This window comes from Marmota flaviventris, chromosome 3, assembly GCF_047511675.1.
Source record: "Marmota flaviventris isolate mMarFla1 chromosome 3, mMarFla1.hap1, whole genome shotgun sequence".
NCBI lineage: Eukaryota > Metazoa > Chordata > Mammalia > Rodentia > Sciuridae > Marmota > Marmota flaviventris.
The window spans coordinates 78,416,651-78,438,532 of record NC_092500.1 but is presented as its reverse complement, the minus strand read 5'-3'; the positions used below and the strand labels follow the sequence as shown (position 1 = coordinate 78,438,532).

The 21,882-nt window shown below is 32.4% G+C and overlaps 1 protein-coding gene across 7 annotated transcripts in view; it reads left to right on the top strand.

The window, feature by feature from the left end:
• Dnm1l (dynamin 1 like) overlaps positions 1-21,882 on the top strand; it is a 58,971-nt gene that overhangs the window by 16,289 nt on the left and 20,800 nt on the right. For 5 of the 7 annotated variants that reach the window (XM_027934112.2, XM_027934111.2, XM_027934110.3 and 2 more), the window contains exons 2-9: positions 2,782-2,929; positions 9,038-9,084; positions 9,753-9,824; positions 12,162-12,248; positions 13,887-14,049; positions 16,684-16,804; positions 18,675-18,806; positions 20,437-20,643. In XM_027934112.2, coding sequence (XP_027789913.1) covers positions 2,782-2,929; positions 9,038-9,084; positions 9,753-9,824; positions 12,162-12,248; positions 13,887-14,049; positions 16,684-16,804; positions 18,675-18,806; positions 20,437-20,643 — 977 coding nt within the window. Of the gene's footprint in view, positions 1-2,781; positions 2,930-9,037; positions 9,085-9,752; positions 9,825-11,538; positions 11,619-12,161; positions 12,249-13,886; positions 14,050-16,683; positions 16,805-18,674; positions 18,807-20,436; positions 20,644-21,882 lie in introns of those variants that run through there. The other 2 variants (XM_071609982.1, XM_071609983.1) reach the window with 2 other exon arrangements.

Here is a 21,882-nt window from a genome sequence, read left to right as displayed (position 1 = left end):
GATTTAAACAATAAAATCAGTTAATTTGTTTCAGTGAAAAGCCTGGCCAGAAAAAAGGCCATAAAGATAAAATATTAGGAGTAAGAGAAACAAATTCTAAGATTATTATTAGCAGTTATTTGAAAATCTAAAAGAATTAGATGATTTTTTAAACTGACAGGTTTTGTCAAACACAAAGAACAGGAAGTTTGTTTAAATTACTTAGAGTACAGAGATGAAATGATGGAAAGCACCCCATTTTACTTATTAAGAGGGAGTAAACCTGGATATCAAAACATTTGCAGGGGTGGGGTCTACTGAGGATCAAATGGGGCCTTGCTCACTCTACCACTGAGAAGTACCAAAAAGTTCAGTTTCACAAATGTGTCATGTAATTGGACTCTAAATCCACTCAGCATTCCTATTCTCCACCATTGGGGACCTTTTTGGGCGATATGAATGATCTCCTATGTCCTCTGGCTCCTCATTGCAATTGGAAATGAGGACTCCTAATGGGGATTTGGAGGAGGGAGGAGACAGAAGTCTTTGGGTATTTATTCCCTTTTCAAGCATGTAAGAGAAGTCCAGGGCTGGCTTTGTCTCTTGTCTGAAAGTTTTAGTCCTTCCTTGTCGAATTATGGATGATAAGAGTGTCTCTTTTTTACTAGCCTGGGTTATTGTGTCATCCCTTATTTCCCTAAACATCACCCACAGCTTTGTAAATAGTACTTTTGTAAATAAGCCATCCTTAACCTAATTTTTGTGGGTCGCATTGATTCCCATAGATCCTTCCTGATTCAACAGGTGAAATTAGGATTTTTTTCATTTGTAGAAAGTATTAAAAGATATACTACTTTTGACTAAGGAAAAGAAACAGTACGGGAAAAAATACAGTACATATAAAAACACAGTATATTGAAAAGTTAAGAAAATTGCAATTCTAGAAGTATTTAAAATGTGTATTAGGTATCATACACATTTAAAAGACTATCTAATAGAGGTTTATATGTTATTATTTACTGTATGTTAGATATTAGTATTGTTATCTGTATTAAATTTCCTGAGTATGATAATTATGTAGTTATAAAGAAGAATGACCTTGTGCCTAGGAAACACGTGCCACATTATTTAGAGGGGAAATGTTCTGGTATCTGTTACTAACTCTGAAATGGGAAAACAAAAGAAAAAAGTATGTGTGTATGTGTAAGGAGAGACATAAAACAAAAAGCAAATGTGTCAGATTGTTAATAAATGATCGACTCTGTGTTAAGGTTTGTGACTTCTTGCAACTTTTGGTAGCATTTAAAATTTCAAAATAGGCCTGGGGTTGTGGCTCAGTGGTAGAGTGCTTACCTAGAATGCACGAGGCACTGGGTTCGATCCTCAGCACCACGTAAAAATAAAATAAAGATATTGTGTCCACCTAAAACTAAAACTAAATATTTAAAAAATTTTTCAAAATAGCTGGGTGCAATGGCATATGCCTATAATCCTAGCAACTTGGGAAGCTGAGGCAGGAGGATTGAAAATTCAAGGCTAGCCTCTGCAACTTAGTGAGGCCCTAAGCAACTCGGCCAGAGCCTGTCTTTAAATAAAATATTAAAAAGGCTGGGGATGTGGCTCAGTGATTAAATGCCTCTGGGTTTAATCTCTAGTTCCCCCCCAAAAAAACCTTTTTTTTTTTTTTTCAAAATAAGTAGTTGGGGGAATATTCAAAACAAAAAAATGAAATACATTATAGATAAAGAGCTTTATTATAAACTCATAAGAAATATAAGCACTAGCATTTGCATAAGCAGATCACAAAAGGAGAAATACAGAAAGCCCTTAAAAAAATTTGACCTCAATGATAAAGGAATGCGGGCTGGGGCTGTGGCTCAGTGGTAGGGCGCCCATCTTGCACGTGTGAGGTCCTGTATTCGATCCTCAGCACCACATAAAAATAAATAAAGATATTGTGTCCACCTACAACTAAAAAAAAAATGTTAAAAAATGATAAAGGAATGCAAATTTAGTGTCCATCTATCAAACTAGCAAAGACTTGAAAAGTGACAATGTCCAGTGAGGCTGGGAATGCAACAAACAACAAATTTGTAACAAACTGTTGGGAGTACAGCTGAATGCTGCTATCTTGTGGTATGCAGTTTGGCAGTAACTATGAATGCTTAAAATCTGTATCTTCTTTAATTGCAGCAATTTAATTTAAATGAACTAAATCTAATGAGGTAATAAATGAGTAAGGTTATGTATACAAACATGTTCACTGCAGCATTTTTCTTAATAGTGTAAACCATTTAAACATTCATTTATTAGGGTTTAGTTTTACACGCAGTAGAATACTGTGTAGAATAGTTTAACCATTAAACTCTGACGTTGTTAATATAATGATATGAGACTATATCCCTGATTATTACATTAGAAATAAAAGCAAGTTAGGGAAAGATATATTCAGTACTGTCCCCATTTAATGTGAAATAACTACATATTATAAGCATGATTTTATGTATATATCAGTATTATGTAGATTTTAAAACCTGGTTGAGGGAGTATCAAAAAAGTAGGAAAATTATGGGAAAAGGGACTTTTTTTTTTTTTTTTAAGTAGGCTTTTATTTTTTTGTTTTTGGATTTTTTTTTTTTTATAAGAAAGATGTCCTACTAGAAAATATAATTAAATTTCATTTAAAAAGTTTCCACTGATTTTTCCCTTAAGATAATCCATGTATGTTGCTTTATTAGGAGTCTATTAACAGAAAAAAATCTGTTAAGAAACTCATTGTTTTCTTGTATATTCTGTTTTCAGAGCAGTGGAAAGAGCTCAGTGCTAGAAAGCCTAGTGGGGAGGGACCTGCTTCCCAGAGGTACTGGTATTGTCACTCGAAGACCACTCATTCTGCAACTGGTTCATGTTTCACCAGAAGATAAACGAAAAACAACAGGAGAAGAAAATGGTAAATTTCAAGTTGGAGATACGAGTTTTTTTACAGCGTTATTCTTTTTTTTGTCTGTTCTTAAAAAGATATGCATTGATTAGATAATTAATAATTAGTGATCATAGCAAAATTAGAAGTCCTATGAAGAGAAGCAATATGCAGTTTTTCTTAATGTAAAAAAAAAGTAATTTTTGTTTTTGAAGGGCCATGAGCAAAGCTGTTGGGAGTAGTTCCTTTGGAGGAATTCAGCTTAGTAAACAGTTAATACTTTTCAAGTTGGATCCAATGAGGCACTCAGTAAATAGTAATCAGTTATTTCAAAAAAAAAAAAAAAAAGCTTTTAAATGCTTTTATGGAGTATTTAAAGTTTTTTCCTCTTCTAGTTTTTAACCATTAGTATATTTTTTTAAACTTTGATTTAGAATTTTAGTCATTTAGATTCTAGTTGAAGAAATTCATTCATCATTCATTCTTTTTTTTTTTTTTTTGCAATACTGATGATTGAACCCAAGAGCACAGCCCTTTTTATTTTATTTTTAGACAGTCTTGCTAAATTGCCCAGTTGGGCCTTGAACTCACGATCTTCCTGCCTCAGTCTCCTGAGTTGCTTGGATTACAGACATGTGTCATTGTGCTCACCAAAAGATTTCATTTTAAGTAAAATTAAAATGACTAATTTTTAGCTTAGCATTGTTTTCTCACTTTCCCTTTTTTTGGTCTTACCATGTGCTTGCTATTTTTGATTCTTCTCTTCTATCGAAGAGGAATATTATTTATAGAAAGAGTTGTAATATTTAAATTGTTATTAGTTTTTTCTATTCTTGTGTTAAGGTTTTCCTATATAACATATACTATTTGATTTTTAAAGATTCTCTTCTCCCTGTGTTTAGGTTTAGTCTCCAGCTAAACTGAATTAGGCTATTTCTTTAATGGATTAATGACTAGTAAGCAAGGAATATGAAAGTAAGCAAAAATGCATTGTTTTATATAACAAGGTTTTAGAAAAATTAAACTGAAAATATTTTAAGAAATGCTATTTTGTCTATTAGCAGCTTTTAAGTTGCTTATTAAATATATATCCTATATTAATCATATTAGTGAGATTTGAAATGTTTGAGTAGTATATTTAAGGGCTGAGGATTTAGCTCAGTGGTAGAGCACTTGCCTACCACTCTGATCCCTAGTATTGTGCATGCTATGTACTAACCCTGTGTGACCTAGAAAACAAAAAAGAGAGAAAGTTATGGATTCAGTATTCATGTTTATTTCAGTGTTCAGGTCAGACTTTCTGTCTTACCAGTCTGTAAAATAGCTCTAATTATTAAGTAACTTTTTCAGTAGAGTACCATGTCTATAGCCAGGAGCGGTGGCCCATGCCTTAATCCCAGTGACTCAAGAAGCTGAGGCAGGAGGATCTTGAGTTCAAAGGTAGCCTCAGCAATGGTGAGGTACTAAGCAACTCAGTGAGACCCTGTCTCTAAAAAAATATAAAAAAGGCCTGGGGATGTGGCTCGGTGGTTAAGCACCCCTTGGGTCAATCCTGGTACCACCCCCCCGCCCCCCCAAAAAAGTACCATGTGTTGTTTCTTACCTGCAGAGATCTGTGTTCAATGCAATTTCATTCTGCTTATATTCTGATGTAAGATGAAATGATGATATTGACAAAATTGATGGTATTTTAATTTCTGTATTTGATTTTTTTCCTTCATTTATTATAAGAGCTATTGGTGATGTTTGTTTTATTTTTAAGTGGGGAAAACCTGTCATGAGCATCTACTATGACCCTAGAATGTTAATCATTGAAGCAAGTTAGCAAAGTTACAGATGTTAACAAGTAATATTTTTGTATAGACTGTCAGAGAGACAGAAAGAAATCTTTTAAATTATATTAGATATATCTAATATAATTGTGTGTTATTAATCACTTTACATTTCTTTAATATTTCTTTATTATTGAAATTCTGAACTGCAGATTTAGTCCTTGTGGGCTAACCTATGTTTCAGCCTCAAATATGTAGAATAGCACTTTTTAAAATTCATCCCCACCAATTTCATTAAATACATTTGTCAGACAATTTTAGCTAAGATTTTAAGAAAACTATATAGCATTATGTCTCTTAATTTTTAAATTTCCTTTAGTCACTTTGAAAGAGCAGAGGATATCCTGTCTCTCAGAAACTACTTGCAAATGTGAGCAGTGTTTCCTTAGATTAAAGCTTTGCTTGTTTGGAAAGGTAGTATATTTCAGCTATAGATGTGTCAGTTCCTTAGTATCTCTTTTGCTTATCTGTACAATGTGTTTTGTTGATGTCTCCTCTCTGTATCTTTACCTGTGTATACATTTTCCCAAGCTTAGTGCTTTTTTATACACACACACACACACACACACACACAAAGTCAGGTCGGATATGGTGATGCATTCCTGTAATCCCATCCCCTTGGGAGGCAGAGGTAGGATGATCACAAGCTCAACGCCAGCCTGGGCAATTTAGTGAGACCCTGTCTTAAAATATAAAATAAAAAAGGGCTGGTAGATGAGTGTTAAAATTCCCTTGGGTTAAATCTCATATTAGGGGAAGAAAATGACAAGTTACCTAGAACACAAAATAGATAACCATAAATTTGAGTACTAAATTTCATATTTTATTCTATGATAGTTCTTTAGTTTCTCATTAGAGCTAATTTCTCCTGGATAAGCAATTCTAGTTTATCATAAATCATTCTAACCCAGAGGAAATTGGAAACCATGAAGTAGATTAGCATATAGTTTAATTAAAAGAGTATGAACTTGCTGAATGCAATGGCACACAGCTGTAATCCCAGGCACTTGGGAGGATCACAAGTTTGAGGCTAGTCTTAGCAATTTAACAACATCCTTTCTCAAAATCAGAAGGGCTAGAGATATAGCTTAGTGTCAGGGCGCTTACCTAGCATGTGCAAGACCCTGGGTTCAATCCTGACTACCCCCACCCCACTCTCCAAAAGGATAAATTACCTGATAGCCTGACAATAAAAGAGAATGGGAGGAAATCATAAGCGGACAGAAGTTCTTCAAAAATTTATTCATTGGCCATTTTGTATAGGGATTTATAAAGCCTGTGAGGGCTTTGTTATTTCATTAAAGTCTGAGTTACTAATAACATACTAAGAACAGTGCATTCTAAAATGACAGAGAAGTCTGGCATGGTGGCGTATCCCAGTAATCGAAGCATTCAGGAGGCTCAAGCAGGAGGATCACAAGTTTGAGGCCATCATTAGCAATTTAGTGAGACCCTGTTTCAAAATTAAAAGTATTGGGGATGTAGCTCAGTGGTAAAGTATCCCTGGATTCAATATCCAGTACCACCCCCCCCCCCCAAAAAAAAGAGAACAAAACAAAATCCAACATGGATAAGTGTAATTTATATATAGGTCTATCAAAACTGGCTAAAATATTTTAGTGTTTAATAGGTATAATTATGATGAAAGTTTATTTAGCATGGGATCAGATCCTTCATTCTACTAGCTACTTGGGAAAATTGATGTGTCAGTACGTAAATTTATGGTATTCATTGCTTCCTACTTCTAACAATGTAAATGAATTTTTTGTTAAATTCTTATTAAAAACAAAATTAAACTATGTTTTAGAGTAGGGTGTTTAGCTTGAACTTTATAAACTTCACAAATATCCTTCATATATTTGTAAAAAATCAATCAAATTTTTATCAGATTTTCTTTTAGACAAAATGCAAAAGTGGCATGCTGATTAAAGGCCAAAATTCTGCTATATCTTATACCTCTGAACAGTGTGTCATTGGAAACTTGAAAAATTATGAATTTTCGGGAGAGAGATTTTGTTTTATTAAGTACATATAAAATAGGATAATACTAATATTTAGGATAATACTAAAAATCTTGTATATAATTTGAACTATTTGGTTAAATTACCCATATAGGCAATAAAGACTAAAAGAAAAAGGTAGGATTAATCTTTCCGTATAGGGGGTTGTGGTTACAAGCAGTAGACTCCTTTAGTGGATTGAATCCATGAAGATGGAGAGATTACTTTCTGTTAAATTTAATTTTATTAACCAAATATATTCTGTTAAATTTAACATCTGCTTCAAAGAAAATACCCTTTTAAAGTTCAGTCTTTGCTAATAGGGCAAATACTTGCATATACTTACTAATTCTTAAGGTTTTGAAATAAGGGCCCAATATATTTTGTAGATTTCTTTCTTTCTTTTTTTTTTTTTATCAATTTATCTTTTCCTACAGTAGGGTATCAAATAATATCTCAAAGGCAAGTTATTGAATAGTGGACTAATTTTAATCTATTTAGAATTAGAAACAATGGTGACATAATCATAATGAAAAATTTGTTTTCTAAAAATGTTAAAAATAAACTATGGCACACAATATGATTTGTAATTAATATATATATATATATATATATATATATATACACACACACACACACACACACACCCTCTAATTCAAGTGGTAAATTTTGAATAATTGAATGCTATGTGCATTTGAAATGTGATCATATTTTTACAAATTTGATTTTTTAAAAAGGTTTAAAATTTTAGGGTAAGCACTAAACTTTTCATTCTGTGCTGTTTCTCTTTAACTACAGACCCTGCTACATGGAAAAACTCAAGACACCTTTCTAAAGGTTTCTTCTATCCATTTGTTTTTGGCCCTTCTTTTTCTATTATGCCTGCATGTGTGCTTATGTACTCTTACAGGCTGTGTGCATTTTTTTTTTCTTCCACTTTTATTTGCCTATCCACATTGATTGCAGGTTTTATCTTGTTGTCTTTCTGGCATTACATCAAAATGCAAGCTTTTTTAGTGGTGAATGTAATTTATTTTATTTTTATTTTTAAAAACATGCTTGTGAAACTAGGCCTCGTTTATATTATAAGGTAATCTAAAAACACCCCTTTGGTATGTAGTACCTGCCTTTGTGAGTTCTGTTCACCTAGATAACTCCAGTCCTCCAATGAGACTTCTTGGAAGAAGGTACTAAGCTTCAAGTAGGTGAGCATTTTACTTGCAAAAAGGATCCAGTTTTATTTATCTTTATTCCACCAAAGAAATGATCCACCTTTCTTTGATAAATATTTATGTGGATATCTTATAGTCATTTTATTTTGATTTTAGGTAGCTAATATACATTATTCAATACACTTAATTATTATTAAAAACTTCTGTGAATTTGGCAAAAACAAAATAGCTCTGCTTGGAAGAGGTAAATTTAGATTATCTTTATACAGTTAAACATTTCTAATTTCTGGGAAAAACAATAAAATTTGTTCTCCAAGTTTTAGCCTACTTTACACTGTGTATACAGTGAATCTATTTTCCTTATTTCAGCCAGTACAGGAGGAACAGACCTATGATTGGAAACTAATGGAGAGTGTGTCAACTCCATACAGTGCATATACCAGGTTTTTTGTTTTTGTTTTTCCTCACTGCATTTCATTTCTTTCCTACCTTCAATTCCATGGGAAAACACAGCTTTGACCTTGGGGGAATTATCTTAAAAAGACATGTTACAAAACAGTTAGCTCCATGCTACTGAGAGAGCTCTTAAAGAAGCACCAAACTGTAACTTTGTAGGTATCCAACTGGAAACTAAATAAAACAACAACAAAGCACTGAAAAAATTGGCTTTCATTCATATAAGAAAATTTTTACTGGGGGTGTATGCACAAATATGTTATATATGCTTTTTGTATTACTCAATGGAATTCTTTGATTTTCTTCTTAGCCATTAGCTTAAATGCATATTTTCATCAGATAAACTGCTTTCATACATAATATGTTTGGAGAATATACCTTTTACTATATCATATTACAAATAAATAAAAATGAACAATTTTATTTATCAAATCTAGAGTTCAAATGGTGGCAAGACCTATCAGCAAATCTCCCTGAAATTAGACATGATTTTGAAATATGTGATACAATTTATTACATTTGAAATGTACAGTTTAGCAGATCTTAAAACACTTGTTACTTTGTTAATGGCAAAATAGGAACAAAAAAAAAAAGCAATTTATTGTGTTGCCTTTTTGAATTCCTAACCATAAAAAGTGATTCCCATAGTTTTCAATAAATTAGTTTTTCTTTTTCTAGGGGTAGAAGCAGAAGAATGGGGTAAATTTCTTCACACCAAAAATAAGGTAATCATGCAAGAATGTAATGAAGAAATAGCATGTTGAAAATAATATTTTGGAGAAATATTAGATAATTTAATTTCTTGTCATTGGCAATCATGTTATTTTGAAGCGAACATTTTTTGTAAAATAAATCTTAGTAACATTTCTAACCACAGTAGTGTATTTGGCAAATAATCTCTAAAGTGAGCCTGATTTCTCTCTAATTTGGAGATTCTTAACTGTTGCAGTTTGGAGATTCATAATTGTGGGATCAGGCAACTTTGAAACAAAGCTTCGAAAAACTGAATCTCTGGGCATGGTGGTATATGCCTGTAATCCCAGTAGTTTGGGAGGATGAGACAGGAGGATTGCAAGTTCAAGGCCAGCCTCAGCAACTCAGTGAGGCTGTAAACAACTTAGTGAAACTCTGTCTCAAGGGGAAAAAAAAAAGAGCTTGGTCTGTAGCTTAGTTGTAAACTGTTCCTGGGTTAAATCTCCAGTACCAAAAAAATAAAATAAAAACTAAAAACTATGAATCCTAGGCTCAGAACAAGTATATGTATGCATTAGAATTTGTTTACTCATTCTTTGAAGCAAATTGATAGACATCCTTGAAATGTGTGGGTATCTCCCAACTTGAGAGCTTTTGGTCTTATTTTAAATATTGTGCCTTTTGTTTCAATAACTTCTAGCTTTACACGGATTTTGATGAAATTCGTCAGGAAATTGAAAATGAAACAGAAAGAATTTCAGGAAATAATAAGGTAGGCATCTTTTTAGACTTAGAAGGCATAAACATCAGTAAATATATCATCAAGAATTTTTCTGTATCTAATATATGGAGAGTATTGTAAATTTGCAGTCTTGGTTTTTGAAATAAATGGAGTATTTTTACAACATAAAAACTTTTGCTTAAAATCACTTGTTTTGTGACTGGGGATGTGTGAGGTGCTGGGTTTGCTCTCTGGCATCAGAAAAGAAATCATAAAATTCATTTGTTTCTTAGAGCTTTTATATATATCAAATATTTTATTTATATTTTTATTCTTGATCCTATAGGTACACATTACTTTATTGTATAATTATTCTACTTATTACAGTTATTATGAGTTATCTTTTTTGGATGGATTGATTTTTCTGTAACTCAGGAAGCATTATATAGCTTGTGAGACACATGTATTTGGAAAAGCTTTTTTGTGTGTGTGAAAATGAAAAGCAATATGTTAACTGATGACTTTCTTATTTTCTAAGATTGTGAGAATTTAAAATAAATTAGATATCTAAGATACCATTGATCTCAATACCAGGCACTATCACCGCCTCACATAAATCCTTCTTTTTTGTTTTTCTTTATTCTTGTAACTTTTCTCTCTCTTTTATTCCTTTTTTGTTTTTACCTCCATTCTTGTATTATCCAGAGGCACATTTAATCCCACAAACAGTCCCTAGCCTAATATTAATATTCTTCACATATTTACTGAGTCCTTTTATCTGCAAGATGTTGTGGTGAGGTTTTTTTTTTTTCCCCTACCAAAAGCAGTTTTTGGAGACACATTAAGTCTTTATACCTATTTGTCTGTTTTAGTGACTGAGTTTTGTTCATTATTTTACTCTAAGCTGATAACTTTTGAGTTTTTGTTATAGCTGCTATATTTCTATGAGTTTCTGATGTTTTTATATATAGGAAGAAAAAAGGGACCAGATAATTTTGTCTTTGGGGACATTATTAATCATAACACCAATTTGAATTATCTCTACAGAGATCCCAGTGTACATACTGAATTCAGCAGTTGGTGGTAATTTTATAGTACCAGAACTTTAAAGTATGAGACTGTGATGATTCAGAAATGAAAGTGTTTAGTTACATGAACTGAATATCATGAAATATTTAGTCTGTATTCATACAAGATGTTTACATTATATAAAAAAAGATGTTTACATTATGCTAAGGATATAATTTACTTACCCAGTAGGTTTTTTATCCACTCTCTACTTTTGAAATGTCCATTAGCTTCAATTAAATAAAAAAAATCCTCTTAAATCATGCGTGTAATAAAGTAAATGCTGCTTTGATCTTATGTGATTTAATATGACTGAATGTATAAATGGTTTCATACGGTTAACATAAATCCCTGAAGGATTTAAAATGTAAGAGTGAGTTTTAAAGGTATTTGGCAGCACTTTGAATTGGACGCGCTGAGAATGCCATGGCAGTAGATCCTGAGAAATAATACAACCTAGGTGTGCCAAATAATGACAGTTAAAATAGAAAATAGCCCACTACTTTTTTAAATATAGCAAATGTAACTGTTTAAGAAACTTATTCTAAAGCTTCCTAGGAAATTAGAATTTTCAGTGGGTTATAAAGGAAAATATAAGGTGTGTAAATATATGAGAGGACATATTAAAGGATAAGGAAGAACATGTACAAACAAAAGGTGTAAATACCTCCTAAGTGTCCTTTTACTTGTAGCTGACTCAATCCTAAAACTTGTAGAAGGCCAATGTTGAAGAAGAGGGAGGCTCTGCAATAATTAATCTATGGAAGAGAAAATAAGGTATCTCTCACTATTCATATTTTTACTATTTGAAGTTAGGAATCTAAAAATTCAGATGAATTGTCTAAGAAAACTCTTGGTATACACACTTTTGTCATTTGCTATTCAAAGATCAGGAGCCAACTTAATCTAAATAAGTTTTTATCTATTTCTTACTATCTAAACTCAAGAGCATCATAAATTTGAATAGTGAATTTGGATAGTGAATAAATTATTCTTTTGTTCAACACTAAGTCTATTAGACATTTAAGTAATATATGCACAGAATATATTACTTAATAGAGGAAAGAAATAGAAACAGTGCAGGTGATATAAATTGTTTATGTAAATGGTATGGGGTTAGGTAGGATTATAATTTGTTATATGACTGACTGCCTTGTGTTTTTTACTAAGTTTTGATTGTTGGAAAGTTGTAGTGATCATGGTTTAATTCATATTTAAAAGTATCTAACGCCTTATCTACTTGAAATGAGATTTACCTTAGCATTTCATACTTCATTGAAATTTTAATGTGATTTTAATATTTTTAAAACTTATTTTTAGGGAGTAAGCCCTGAACCAATTCATCTTAAGATTTTTTCACCAAACGTTGTCAATTTGACACTTGTGGATTTGCCAGGAATGACCAAGGTGAGGAATAGTTGTTATTCATGGTGGATTTGGTCATGTTTTCACTTGAATAAATGTATTAACTTAACCTCATATGAGAATAATGAGCTTCATTTTGCAATCAACTTAATCGGTTATAGCAATTTATATAGTTATAGCCTGCTCTGTCTTTGAAACACTTTCTTTACTTGGTTTCCAGGATACCACACTTTATTGTTTTATCAACAATATTAATGGTCACTTTTTTCCAATCTCTTTTGTAGGTTTCTTCTCATCTCCCCAATGTCTAAATAGTTGAGTGCCCTAGAACTTAGTGTTTGGACTCTTGTCTTCCCTAGGTAGACTTACCTCCTTGTTTTCATCAAATCTTAATGGCTTTAAAATATATAAATTTCTATATTTTGGTATTTACATATCTCTAGACTTGGATATTCAGCTGTCCTCTTAACATATACACTTAAATGTCTGCAGGCATTTCAGACTTGAAATACCAAATTCCTGATCTGTCCTTCAGTTAGATTTGATTTTTCTATTGTCTTCCTTATCAACAAATTGCTGAGCCATGAAGTTTATTGTTATCCATGATACTTTTTTATCCTTCATTTCACTTTTGTCAGCAAATCCTCTTGTTCTTCTTATCTTTATAATATATCCAGAACTGTCATGTCTTACAGATTCTTAGCTACTATTCTGAGCTGGCCACTATCATCTCACCTGGATTGGTATAATAATAATAAATAACAGGTCTTCTTTATTATCTGTTCTTAACTTAGCAACCAAACATTCTGTTAAAGTAAAAATTAGATTGTATCATTTCTTGGCTCAGAGTCTCTTTAGTGGCTTCCCATTTCCCTGAGAGTAAAAGTCTAAGTTCTTACAGAGAGCTAAAATATCTACTTGATATATCCCTGTCATTCTTAGTTTCTAACTTCTGCTCTAGTCTTTTGCCCTTATTCACTAAGCCTGGAATGTTCTTCCTCCACTTCTCTGTATGTACTACCTCTCCCTTATTGCCTTTAATTTTTGTTCATGCTCTCAAATGTCATGGTCTCAGCGAGATCTTCTCTGAATTTTCTTATGTAAAAACATAGCCTAGTTTAAGTCAATAATTTAAAATCATAAGTCTCTCAAATCATTCCCTAGCCTTTTTGTTTTGCTTTGTTTTTTCAACAGCCCGTTCTACACCTAGATCTTCAGATGTTTCTTTATTATCTGCCTCGCATCACTAAAACATAAGCAGGAATTTTGGTATTTTAAAAATTCATTGCTGTAAAAGAATCTCACTGAGACGAGTACCTGAAATCATAATAGGCTGCCAATAAACACTTGATGACTTAATGAATGAACTTGTCTTTAGGCGATTAATACTGATCAATCCTTTTTTTTTTTTTTCACAACTGATCAATCCTTAACATAGGCTTGTGTTTAGTAAACATTTGTGTAAAAGTAAATTTTGATATTTGAAAGATTTACATTTTGAGACTTCTGTATATTATCAAATTCATAGATGCAACTGCAGTATATTATTAATATCTTTATTTTAACTCTTTGGAAATGGAGAAATACCTATGCTCTGTGGATTAAGTGAGGAAGAAAAACTGATTTGGTTTTTATTATTATTGTTATTATTAGTTCCTTGCTCGTCTCTGTTTGGTTTAGGTGCCTGTAGGTGATCAACCTAAGGATATTGAGCTTCAAATCAGAGAGCTCATTCTTCGGTTCATCAGTAATCCCAATTCCATTATCCTTGCTGTTACTGCTGCTAATACAGATATGGCAACATCGGAGGCACTTAAAATTTCAAGAGAGGTAGATCCAGATGGTAAGGACAGATGTTAATATTTAATGAGATGCTTGATTTACCATGATAGATCTCCTCAAGAAAGAGGTTTTTTTTTGTTGTTGTTGTTGTTTTTTGCGGGGGTGGGGGTGAGGGGTGGGATTTGGGGATTTAATCTAGGGATACTGTACCACTGAGCAACACCCCAGCCCTTTTTTATTTTTATTTTGAGATGGGGAGCAAGTCTTTAGTTGCTGAGGCTGGCTTCAAACTTGTGATCCCTTTGTCTCAGCCTCCTGAGTTGCTAGGATTATAGGCATGTGCCACTGTACCTGCCAAGAAAAGAATTTTTATTTTTAAATGGAATTATCTCAGATTAAAAAAAAATGGTTTCCTATATTGCTTATAATTTCAAAAAATGCTGATGGAAAATAGTTATTAAGTTGGTATACAGGCTAGGCAAAAAAAAAAAAAAAGAAGAAAAACTTGACATAACATCTGTATTTGCAATAGTTTCCTAGTGATTTTAACATAATAAAATGGCTTTGCAAAAGTGTTTCTTGTTTTGTGTATATGACATGATTTAGATTTTTGCTTGAGTGATTTTTAAGAATAACTCTCACAGTTAGTTCTCAACAATCATCATTTACGATGATTATTAGGATACAGGAAATAAGTTATCTATGTTCTGCAGAGTTAGAGTTAGAAAACATTTGGACATGTTAAAGGCACAGGGGATTCTTAAAAGTAAAGGTAAAATCCTATTCTGAAGCATTTGTAGCTCCAAGGATTAGATCATACCATAGGTTACTAATGATTGGCTAATGATGTAGGGATATCACTTAATCCATATAAAAGAGTAGCTTAGAGGAGAGTGGTCATTGTTGATACTGCTAGTAAATGTTTGCCTTGCTCTATAATGAAATTATTATTATTTTTTACTTAAATATTTGGAGGATCTGAAGGCTGTGTCATATTTTTCTTTTCTGGCTTTGAATAAGAATTTCAAATAACAATTTGGTAGGAAATGTTAGTATTAAGATTGTTAAAATTCCCATAAACAGGTACATTATTTTTTTAAAATTTCATGTTTTTAAGAAACCTTTTTACTTTGAGTAGCTAATGTGTTTATTTCAGTTGGATTAAATGATGAACTATACCAAAGAGCTTATTTAAATTTTACATTATTTAAAGTAAACTGTTAAGCATTTTATATGTATTTACTCTATTTTTAAAGTGGCCCTTGAGCTGTAACAGCTGGGGGCAAGACTCAGTGCTAGAGCACATACTTAAAAATTCTAGCAATAAAAGATAAAAAAGTGAAAATAAGATTGAGTGACCCTTGAGCCATAAATATGTTTATACATTTTTTTTTTTTTTTTTGGTGGTGCTGGGGATTGAACCCAGGGTCTTGTGCATGTGAGGCAAGCACTCTACCAACTGAGCTATATCCCTAGGCCCTAAATATGATTGTACTTTTGATCTAATAATCTTAATCTGGTAAGACATGGTAAGAAAATAATTGAAACCAGTATGTAGGATCAAAAATTTAGAAATAACTTAATGTGGCTAACAACAGGTAAATTAAGATGTTAAAATGTTAAATTAAAAGGGAACTTTATTGATTTGAAGCAATATGGAAAAATCTTGTAATTGAAAAATGTTTTATGTAAAATTGTACACTACACAGAGCAGCTGGAATTCTGACACATTGATGGTGAGAATGGTGGGAATTTCTTACAGTTAAATCAGCAATTGCCCTGTGTTAAACGAGAAACTGTATTCATATGGAAACTTGTATACAAATGTGTGTAGCAGCTTTCTTCAGTTTTCAAAAATTAGAAGCAACTTAAATAATTCTCAAATAGGGGATGAGAAACTAAATGATGGTATATCTACACGGTGGAACACGACTTGGCAATAAAAAGAGATGAATTATACATGACAGAACGTGTATATATCTCCAATGCATTATGCTAAATGAAGAAAACCAGACTCCATTTATATACTACTCTAAAAAAGGGCAAACTAGAAATGGAAAATGCATTTGGTTATTTAGTACAAGAATATGTTGGGAGGCAGTAGAACTGCTGTATCTTGAGGTAGTTGTGACACATCAATTTTCACTTATCAAAAATAATAGAACTGGGTCCTGGGGATGTGGCTTAGTGGCAGAATATCTGTGTAGCACACTGAAGTCCTGGGTTTGAGTCCCAGCACTAAAAAACAATACAACACCAAATACCCATATTGTTCACCAAAAAAAGTAAATTTTAAACAAATTTTTTTAATTTTAATTTTTTAGTTGTTGATTGACCTTTATTTATTTACTTATATGTGGTGCTGAGAATCAAACCCAGTGCCTCACACATGCTAGGCAAGCGCTCTACCAATTGAGCCACGACCCCAGCCCAAACAAATTTTTAAAAAGGCTTAGAAAAAGGTTAGTTAGTCCCAAAGCTAATGAAAAATTGCATGTGAAAGTATTTGTAAAAATTTTACAGAATGTTTAAAATTGTTTCTTAAAAAGTATTTTAAAGCAGAGGTTGGAAAAATATTTTCAAAAAGATGAAAGAATTTATGTTAGGTGGCGTTATATTTGAAGATTTTCTTTTATTGATGGCTTTACTTAATGGGTCATTTTCTTCTTCTTTTTTTGCTTTTTGCATTTACCAGGTCGCAGAACCCTAGCTGTGATCACTAAACTTGATCTCATGGATGCGGGTACTGATGCCATGGATGTATTGATGGGAAGGGTTATTCCAGTCAAACTTGGAATAATTGGAGTAGTTAACAGGTTAGCTATGAAGAATGGAATAAGGATTACAGTATTCTTGTTTCAAAACAAGTCCAAGATTCTTTTTTTTTTTATTTTTTATTTTTAGGTGGACACTATCTTTATTTTATTTTTATGTGTTGTTGAGATTTGAACCCAGTGCCTCACGCATGCCAGGCGAGCACACTACCACTTGAGCCATGTTCCCAGCCCACAAGTCCAAGATTCTAAAATCAGTCTAAAATGTGATACTACCCTTTTCCCTTGTTTTACTATAACGTTGGTATTACTGAAGAATTCATTGCCTAAAGATACAAAAAGAGATTTACTAAAGCCTCTCATAGACATTTCTAATGAAAATGTTTTTGAAGTAAGCAGTGTTACATATGAATGATAATAACTAGACTTAAGAATTCTTGTCTATCATTTAAGCTACATTTGAGAGGAGCATGAGGTTAGGGAAAAAGAAGAGTTAGCTAATCTGTACTCAATAAAGAAAGTTTAATGTGGTATGACTTTAAATAGCTTGGTTTAATCCTACCATTAGTGGTGCTGTGTAATTGCCAAGATGTGACTTGGAGAAATTTTATTAAAGGTCTCCTAATTAGAAATTGCTGGTATTAAAAATTGTGAAAAAGAAAATATTATTGTCTATTTATGTTTTAGACACTACTGTGAGCAGTTTGCAAATGGTTTCTCTTGGAACTGTCACAACATCCTGTGAGGCAGGTGTTGGTTCTATTTTATAACTGAAAACTCAGGTTATACATTTACAAGAGTCTCATGACTAGTACAAAGGCTAGGTTTAAATGATGGTCTCTTTTAGTCTGAAGCTCTTATATGGTAGGAAACACTGAAATTATCTTGAGACCTGGGTTATAGTCATAGTCATAGTTCTCACACAGACTAGATACAATAAATGACGCTTAACATCTTTGAGTCTCAATCCTTTTAAAAACAAGAATGTTTTACTAGTGGTATCTAAGGGCCATTCCAATTGTCTGTTTCTCTTCATATGTCCTTCCATCTCACCCCTCCTCCCATTTTGTTTTTCTTCCTCTTCCAGCCATCTCCTGTTTCTTGCAACTAGGTATTATAATGCTGTTTTCTGTATTTGTAGATAATTGCTCTTCATCTTAATTATTTTTGGTAGAAACCATTAGCCTGTCAATGGATGAAATATAGTTGATTAAGGTACACATATTTTTGCACCCATGTATAATTGTTACTTAAGAATACTGCTTTTCATGACAGTGGGGATTTTTAAAAAAGTCTATATTCTTTGTAATAAATGGTTGGAAGACTTCTTGGGTGTCCTTTGAAGTGTCTGGTTTAATGTAACTTCATGTATTTACCATTTACTGGAATTGAGTTTTTATTTCTGAGGAAGAATTTGGGGCTGTTTCTCTGAAAAAAAGAGGCTTGCTTTATTATCATAGGAAACCTTTTTAAAGTGACTCTGTAATAGAAAATTGTGGATGAACTTTGCAGCAGCTGGAAAAGAAAGGGTTGTGATTTGATTGAAATAAAACTAAATGTGTTGTCCTCCTTAAAAAAAAAAAAGAATATTGCTTTTGAGTACAGTTAATGGTATAATGAGCTTACACTATTCAGGCCTTCATTATTTATAAGTCACATAGTTCATATATTGGCTGTGCTACTTAATGTGTGGCCTTGGGTAATTTAATCTCTTGGAACCTCAGTTCCTTGCTATAAAATAGTATAATAATACCTATCAGAATTATTGTGAGAATTAAATAAAACAACCCATGTTAGTTATTAGGGAACAATACCTGGTATCATCAGTATCCCCATCATCTATGTCATCATTTAGGGGAGGGAGGATGACAATTGATTTTAGTTGGACAGTTTTTCTATTTTTTATCTGTAGGAGCCAGCTAGATATTAACAATAAGAAGAGTGTAACTGATTCAATCCGTGATGAATATGCTTTTCTTCAAAAGAAATACCCATCTCTGGCCAATAGAAATGGAACAAAGTATCTTGCTAGGACTCTAAACAGGTAACATTTTTACCTTTTGGAAATGAGATGTTTTTGTTTTGGTGACTGGTAGCTGAGACTGTTCTTGTTTACTAGTTCCTTATGTTTTCACTACTGTTCCATACAGTTACTTTATAGTAGGCACTGATGAAGTACATGTCTCTTTACTATGGTGCTTAACATTAAAGCATCCCATTGTCTACAATACTTAAAAGAATTTTATAATGTTTTAATTATGAAATTTTTGACAGCTGATTTAGTTTTGAGTTTATAACTAGATAGCAGATGACTTCATTTCCACTTTGGATTTCAGGAATTGAACTAAAATTTATAATTTTCAAATGATCTATTTTTAATTTAGAATTTCTTCTATTCCTATATTCATAGTAGAAATAATGTAAGTTCTATACTTTGAATTATGAATACCCACTAGTGGTGTAGGAACTAGAAGAACTTTCTAATTTCTCTCACTTTTGTCTTGTTCCCCAAACTAAAGGCAGATGGACTTAGATTTTAATAGGATAGATTTACATTCTGTAAATCCTTAAGATAAGTTGATGAAACCAAAATTATATATGTAAAATTGGACTAAATGGTGATTTCAATTAATTTGCAGTTTTTCAGTTCTTACAATTGCCACGATTTGATGGGTCAAAGACAGATTTCAAAAGCATTGGCCAAAACAGTTTGTATCATTGTTTTTTTAGACTAAGTAGTTTACCTGTAATTTAAGATTGCTTTATTTCCTGCTCTTGTAATAAAGGGAGAAATCAAAAGTGTTTTTTCCTATTCTCAGTCAACAGAGCAGAGAATGTTTCTGATACAAGATTTATGTACTTCTCCCCAGACACCATGCAAGCAATTCTCTGGTAGTTTGCTCTATCTCCATTCAGTTCAGTTCTGATGCTACTTATCTAGAGATAGCATGAAATCTGATAGGTTGAGAGCTCACTCTCACAAGTCTGCCTCTCCACTTTAGATGCAAGTTGCAAGCAGAGGTTAAGGCCTGTGTTTCTGACTGGCTGTAATTCTAGGTTCCCAGGAACCCCTCTTGGTTTAATTTGCTAGAGCAGGTTACATTCAGGAACATTTTACCCTTTTATTATAAAGGTTATTACAAAGGGTAGAAATGAACAGCCATTTGGAAGAGAGGAATAGGGTAAGACATATAGAAAGGGGCACAGAGTTTCCTTGATTCCTCTGGGAATAGAACCCTTCAGGAACTTCCATGTGTTTAACTTTATGAACACTGTCTTTTTGAGTTTTCATTGCAACTTCATTACAATGACATCGATTATATTACTGGCCATTGATGATCAACTTGGCCTTCATTCTTGTTCTTGCTTTTCTCCTTGGAGGCTGGAGATTGTGGCTAAATGTCATTATGCCTGTTCTTTTTGGTGACCAGCCACCATTCTGAAGTTCTTTAGGGATTTCCAGCTACAAGTAAGCTCATTAATATACAAAAGACACTCTTAACACTCTGGATTCCAAGGCTTTTAGGAACTGAGTGTCAGGAAATGTGTATATCATAATACCAAACCGTAAAAATATATTGTTTGACAAGTTTTCCATTTTAAAAATTTTGACTCTTAATAGTGTCAGAACACATAATTTTACATTAAAATCCTGCCTTTCTATTCTTTGTTAGGTTACTGATGCATCACATCAGAGATTGCTTACCAGAGTTGAAAACAAGAATAAATGTTCTAGCTGCTCAATATCAGTCTCTTCTAAATAGCTATGGTGAACCTGTGGATGATAAAAGTGCTACTTTACTTCAGCTTATTACCAAATTTGCCACAGAATATTGTAACACTATTGAAGGAACTGCAAAATATATCGAAACTTCAGAGCTGTAAGTAAGAAATTTTTGTATAAATTTGGTTACCTGAATTGCAAGACCACTTTATCTTTTGCTAAATTGACTTTAAGACTATTTCATTGTGATTTATTACCTATAAAACAAACAGGAATATCATTTTTTTCAAGAAATGATAGAATGATGACTGGTATGTATGGTAAATATTTTATAAACTATAGAAGGCATAGTAAAAATTTAAGGTTTTTCTTTAAAAGAAATATTTTATTTGATAAGCATTTAAAAATTGATTACCTTAAATGTCTATTTCTTTAAAAATACAGCATGAGAAATTAGAAAATGAAGATAAGTAAAAATAAAACATAAAAACAAAATTACCTTAATTTTATCAACCAGGGATAGTTCCTGCTAAGTTTGGCATTGACCTAGACATTCTTCTGTCCATCTATAAGCTACATAAATGGAGTATCACATACTTAAAAATCAGATGCTATTCATGCTACTTTGGGATAATTTCTTTTAAATCTACATGGTACAGCTTTCTAATAGGATAGGATGAGTTTTCAGTCTGAAAACTTGCATAGTATTTTAATACTTTATTTGTTGAACCAGTTCTCTGCTATTGGATAGTTTATTTATAATTACAGTAGTGTTGCCTTATTCTTGGGGATACATTCTAAGACCCCCAGTGGATGTCTGAAACTGAGGATAGTACTAAACCCTATTTACAAGCATTACAGTACCATTAAGTAATGACTGAGATGGCTACCAGGTAACTGATGGGCAGGATATACTTGACAAAGAGATGACTCAGATCCCAAGTAGGACAGAGTGGGACAGCATGAAATTTCATCATGCTATTTAGAATGGCTTACAATTTAAAATTTAGGTATCATTTGTTTTTGGAATTTTCTGTTTAATATTTTTGGATTGTTGGTGAACATGGAACTGAAATCTCAGAAAATAAAATCTGAGCGACTAGTGTATACACAAGAGTAAGTGATGTGTGGCAGGCTACACTTAGTCTTAGGGGCATGTATCCAAATAAATCCTGAGGATAAATTCCTCGGAGTAGAATTAAAGCATGTAATACCCTCAAACTCATTTATTACATATTATATACTATTAGCATATTGTACTGTTTTAGTATTAGCCATATGTAAAAATCTCGATTTTCCTACACCTTATTATTATCATTTTTTTGCCTTGTCTGTCCCCCCACTCAACCCCTCCCACATTAAAAAATACTTTTTATTTTGGGATAATTATAGACTC